The sequence below is a fragment of the Cibotium barometz genome, chromosome 34 (genome assembly GCF_041138505.1).
Source record: "Cibotium barometz isolate CiBa-2024 chromosome 34, ASM4113850v1, whole genome shotgun sequence".
Lineage (NCBI taxonomy): Eukaryota > Viridiplantae > Streptophyta > Polypodiopsida > Cyatheales > Cibotiaceae > Cibotium > Cibotium barometz.
In genome coordinates, this window is record NC_141079.1 from 43,516,608 (window position 1) to 43,522,849 (window position 6,242).

A 6,242-nucleotide genomic window follows, 5' to 3' on the forward strand; every position below is an offset into this window, starting at 1 on the left:
GTTCATATGTGTGTGTGGGTCTATGCATGCATGTTTCTCTCTCCCATCTCCTTCTAGCTTCCCTACTCCCTCCTATACCCCTGCCATCCTTGCTCGTCCTCCCCTACCCTTGCTCTTGCCCTTACCTTTAACCTCAAACCCTACCATCCCTGCTCGTCCTCCCCTACCCTTGCTCTTTCCCTCACCTTTGACCTCAAACCCTTGCTTCACATTGCCCCACCCCCTACCTACACATGTGTGTATGATTGAGAGCGTGTGCACACACATGCACGTGGATACACTTGCTTGTGTGTGTGTGTGTGTGTGTAAATGTACTCATGTGTGCATGCACCCACACACATGAGTGGGAATTGTGTGCATGCATGTGTGTACGTCTATGTGTGCCAATTATGTGTACATGTACCATGTGTACGCATGTGTATGCTTGCATCTATATATTTATGTGTGTGTGTATTATACGTGTCTCTCAGAGTTGTTCACTCCATCCTTGAACTTGTCCAAAACCTTCATCATCATAGTGAAAATATGATCATCAGCATCACAAGTTGTGAAATTTCCATACTAATGTATATATATTATTTAGGTTCATGCATATTACCTACTAGTACATACATCACATACATCGACCCTTGCTCGTTGGGAATGTATTGAGTTACACCAAATATCATGCATGCACGCCCATGCACCAGACACATGTCTGTTTATGTAACAAACTTGTAAAACATTGAAGAGGCTCTCAGCCGTTGGGCTGCTTTACAATGCATTATGTCTCTGTCTTGTACGTCTACGTACAGCAGCCACGGGTGCCTTCTTAGCTTAGCAGTATGGACCATATGATTTTGCCATGTCTACTGAAAAAGACTGCAGGTTTTGAAGAGAGGAGCTCCCCTCTTGGCCTGTAACACGTTTAGCGGCTTCTCTCCATTCTGCAGCTTTAGTCCTGAGCTCCTTCCCTTGTGCTCCTACCCTGATCTCTTCCACCTTCTTTGCCACATCCTCTTTGTAAACAACACCCCCTTCACCTCGCGCCAAGCTCATCCCCAGCTTATAGCTGTTGCAATTCAAGGGTTGGTCGGAGATGGAGAACCCGCAGAGCAAAGGCAAACTAGCGATGTTGCCTTCCAAAGTGAAGTTCCAGCCACAGTGGGTGAAGGAGCCACTAATGGCTGTATGTCGGAGAACCTTGAGCTAGGGTGCCCATGGGATTATAAGGGACGTTGTGTTCACCCTCTCTAGGAAGCCCTTTGGCATCTCTGCTGCTTTACCTCCTGGCCTCAAACCTGCCTAGACAACCCAAAGGAAATTAAAGGCTGCCGGCTGGCGTCCAAACCAAGCGCGATTTCTGCAATCTAATCTTCAGACATGACAGCAGTGTCTCCAAAGAGAAATAAACCGCAGAACTCACCTCTTACTTGTCCAGCCATGTCAAGCAAAGCTCCTATTCTGTGCCACAGAAATGAAGGGGGAAGCAGAGGACCCACAGTGAAGCTATGGTCTCCTGTTAGAGTTCTTCAAAGCTGTTGATCAAAACCCAATGCGAGTCTCCAATGCTTTGGAAAAGGCGGCAGAAAAGGTTGAACGTGAAGTCTTCAGGTAGCAGAGCGCTCTCTCTCTCTCAAACACACAAACACATTCACATTTCTCATTCTCTCTCTCTCTATGCCTCCACAAACCATTCTCTCTCGTCCTCTCTTTCACACACATATGTATACACATAGTTCTTTCTCTTTCTCTCTCAGTATTCCTTCTGTCTACAAGTCTTACAATCTCTTTCTTTTTTCCATAATAGAAGATGTATTACTAAAATTTACTCTACAAATGGCCAAATGGTCTCCATATAATGTACTAGCTTTGTCTCACTAATTACTTCGAACCATAGGTATAACTCGGAGTACTCTCATCCAATATATAACCGTGTCATTCTCCATCAAATAAACTGACTCTAAGAAAGAGACTTACTATAATAGTAGTTTTTTTATATGACTTATATGAGCTGTAATACGTACTTTTACATCAAATATGAACGCATTCCTAGTTAACTTAATATACTAGTAGTCACAAACACGTTCACTTGAAAAAATAAAAGAAAACTGAATGTTTTGGGTTATTCGGCTCATTTGAAATCTTGTCAAAAATCTAGTCTTTAACCTTTATGGGCCTTTTTTGTCAATAAAATCCATACACGAGAAAGGAAATCCCACACCTTCTTTGCCACCGAAATGGAATAAAAAGACGCGAGCATGTTTCCAAGCATGTAGTACAAAACACACAAGTATCTAAAGTTATCCAACACTTTCACAAACTGGTATCCCAATGGTAGGCCTCCAACTAGCATGTATCATAGGAACACCTTTCTTTGATATGGAATCTTAGACTACCAACCTTGTAAGATTACTTCCTTCCACCAACCACTACTTTTCTTGATGTTTCATACCCTTTCATCCTTCTCAATGATCCAGCGCTTATCTTCCACCATCATATGGTACACTTGATTTGTTGTATGCTGGACAATGTCCTGAGCCTTTGCCAAGGTTTTTGATCCTCCAACTGAGGAATATCACTAAACGGTGTAAAGCCTGCCCTCACCTTCTCCCATAAATTTACATATCCACGTGGAATCCGAAAATATTGATAAATTTTCTGAAAAGATAATCAGCAGCCTCTACGTTGGCAACAAAGCATCCATAATTCTCATTAGTCCCAATCGAGTCATTCTATTGAATTTTGGGCACTCAACAAGCTTGTGAGGCCATTCCAAAAGTCGTGAAGTAGCCACTAACACCTCACCTGCTATAGAATTTAACGGTAACTACCGTTAATCTGAAGGCTTTCATTTAGTGTGTGCCAACACCTCCTTCTAGGAGATATCAAATGAGAAAGAAGAGGTGAAGCCACCACGCGAACCTATTGGGAACCATTCACCATATCCCACCATATACCATCAATCCTAGTAGTACCATGCACAAATGCGACCTCCTCTAAGAGGGCCTTAGCCATTACCACACATCACTACAACAGAATGAGGGTTTACCAGCGAAAATAGTAGCACTTTTATAACTAGAAGGGTACGGAGATGTTAGGCCTATATCGCTGCTAAACACGCTGCTATTTTCATTGCAATAGGTCTCAGCTTCAACAGTGCTATTTTGTTGCTTAGCAACGAAAGTACTGCATAATAAAAAATAGTAAGGGTAGATTGGGGAGTCTGCACAGGACTCCCCAATCTATCCCAGCTCTTTTTTTTCTAATGTAGACACAATAAAACTAACACAACTTCACATCATCATAGATAAGTGTAATGTAAAACTTGACAAAAACCAAAAAGAAAAGACATTTACAAACCATGATCTTAGGAATGTCAAAATTCAATTACAATACTTAGCGGAATTACATGTGTATATTTTCAAAAAACTCATATACAAGATAAAATATAATAAAAACCTATGGAGCTAGGGGCTATCTAGATCTCATGCTATGCAATTGGTATTGTTCCTTTTGCATCTCTAGCCCCTTTGCTTCTCATATTTCCATTGCAACCGGCATGCGTATTTGCACCATTGTTTCTAGTTACATGATTCTAACACAAATGAGAATCAGTTTTGCAAAAACAAAGAGATTTAGGGTTTAGGAATGTACTTACTTGCCATGCTTACCAAGCATCTCCTCTAGTAAATAACAATATATCCTTCATCTTGCACCCTATCAAATAAAGCTTGGAAACCCCGTTGTAATGCAAAATCATATTCCTCTTGCGTAGGGGACGGTCCATTGCTTCAAGCTATAGACATACAAACAAATGAACATTTTAGAAAGTTGTTATTTAAGATAGCTTTCTTTAATTAAAAGATAAGATACAATTTGAGGCTGATATATACTTACAAATATTGTTGGGATATCGACTCCTCCTTCACGTATAATATCATGCCTCAAGTTATTTGCCATCTATCCAAGAAAAAACATAATTACTTTAGACTCTCATGCATAGGAAACTATCGGCATGCGTTGGTTGCTATCGACTTTCCCAGGTTGCTACACCGGCATGCGTAGGAAGCTACCGACATATGTAGAAAGCTACTAGCATGCGTAGGAAGCTACCGACATACATAGAAAGCTACTTGCATGCATAGGAAGCTATCGGCATGCATAGGTTGGTCCCGGCATACATAGTAAGCTACTAGCATGTATAGGAAGCTATCGGCATACATAGGTTGGTCCCGGCATGCGTAGGAAGCTACTGGCATGCATAGGAAGCTACCGGTATACATTGGTTCCTACCGACATGCGTAGGAAGCTACCGGCATGCGTTGGTTTTACTACCGACATGCATTGGTCGCTATCGGTTTCCATAAGTTGCTATCGACATGCGTAGGAAGTTACTGGCATGTGTAAGTTGCTACTGGCATGCGTGGGAAGCTATCGGCATGCGTAAGAATCTACCAATATGCATTGGTTGCTATTGGCATGCGTAGGAAGCTATAGGCATGCATTGGTTACCTATCGACATGCGTAGGAAGCTATCGGCACACATTGGTTGCTACTGGCTTTCATAGGTTGCTACTGGCATGTGTTGGAAAACTACCGACATACGTTGGAAAATACCGACATGCATTGGAAGCTACCTTCATCATGCATTGGTTGCTACCGGCTTGTGTAAGAAGATACCAGCTTTCATAGGTTGCTACTGGCATGTGTTGGAAAACTACCAGCATACGTTGGAAACTACCGACATGTATTGGAAGCTACCTTCATGCATTGTTTGCTATCGGCTTGTGTAAGAAGATACTGCCATGCATTGGTTGCTACCGGGATGCATTGGTTGCTACTACCGGCTTCCATAGGTAGGTACGGGCATGCATAGGAAGGTACCGACATGCATGAGAAGGTACCGGCATGCATAGAGCATGGTGCATGGAAAAATAAACAAACCCTAAACTTACAAACCCTATAACATATAAAAGAATAAGAGAAGAAACATGCAAGAAAGAGATCTCTTACCTTGTGAGGCTTGTATGTGTTCAAAACCTATAAAAACAATCCAAAATAAGGAAAAAATGTATTAATAACAAACCCTAATCTTAAAAGCCCTAAAACTTACAAACCCTAATCTTAAAAGCCCTAAAACTTACAAACCCTATAAACATGTAAAAGCATGAAAGAAGAAACATACAAGAGAAAGAGATCTCTTATGAGGCTTGTATGTGCTGAAAACTTACAAAATTAAACAAAGTCAAGAAAAAAAATATTAAGAAAAATCAAGATCTCTTACCATATGAAACTTTAATGATGGAGAGCTCTTAATTAGAGAAAAAGAAGAAGGGAAAAAGAAGAAAAGAAAAACTTAAAAGAGAGAAAAGAGAAAGGAAATACTCAAAAGATAGCTTTCATGGAAAGCTTGTTTGCATGAGATAAATGAAAACAGTAGACATACCTTACTTGAGCTTGAGGAGGATAGGGTAGGAAAGGTAGGGTAGGAGAGGTAGAAGTGATAGACAAGGCAAAAACCTGCAAAAAAAACCTTAGAGTACAAGTTTATTGTATTCAAAATATAAAACTATGGGGCCACAAAAAAAGCAGGATATTTTAACAGTATAGCAATATTTATTTGCTGCTCTATAGACGCTGCTGAGTAGTGCTTTTTCACTGCTAGGTAGTAATTTTTCATTGCTCAATGCGTTGCTTAGCTGTTGTGAAAAAGCGTTGCGGAGTAGTGATAGATCGCTACTGAGCATCTTGAAAACCCCGGATATTTTCTTTCCAAAAACGCTGCTATGCTCCCGATGTGTTGTAGTGCATGGCTCTTGAGATACACACATATCTTGCAATAAAGGCCATCTCCTTGTGACCATATGTAATGTGAAATCTAATCGGACTGCCCCTCCACTCCTCTTCAGAGTAGTAACATGTTCCCAAGAGATCCATGTCTTCCCTCGCTTATTTTCTGCTCTTTCGCATAGCATAAATCTGATTGGGTGTTGTATCTGATACAAAGCTTTTCCCGTCCATTGCAATAAAGGCGAGAAAAAAGATAGCATGCTAATCATAATGGATTGTGCCACTTTGAGACAAACATGCATAGGCTAAGCTTGAGATTTCCAATACACAAACTTATATCTAGTGACAAACCAAGTGAAACAAAGACTCTCTAGCTATAATGCCATCACGAGATATGACCTCCTGTGGACCCAACACATGTTGATAAATGTCCATACACGCATCTAGAACACAAGTAGGATCAGTAATCA

At 40.9% G+C, this 6,242-nt stretch overlaps 1 protein-coding gene across 1 annotated transcript; it reads right to left on the reverse strand.

Moving 5' to 3' along the window:
- Positions 1 to 816: 816 nt before the first annotated feature.
- LOC147619058 (UDP-glycosyltransferase 85A7-like) lies at positions 817 to 1,424 on the reverse strand. Its single transcript, XM_086774400.1, has 3 exons — positions 1,413 to 1,424; positions 1,281 to 1,349; positions 817 to 1,188 (listed from the first exon to the last, which is right to left on the reverse strand). Exons 1-3 carry the CDS (start codon positions 1,422 to 1,424, stop codon positions 817 to 819), a joined length of 453 nt encoding a protein of 150 aa, XP_086630526.1.
- Between the last annotated feature and the right edge of the window lie 4,818 nt (positions 1,425 to 6,242).

Bases quoted from the DNA above. Each gene is read 5' to 3' on its own strand.
- LOC147619058 (XM_086774400.1), bottom strand. The intron at 1,189-1,280 runs GTTTGAGGCCAG...TGGGCACCCTAG, and splicing joins CCTTTGGGTTGTCTAGGCAG to CTCAAGGTTCTCCGACATAC.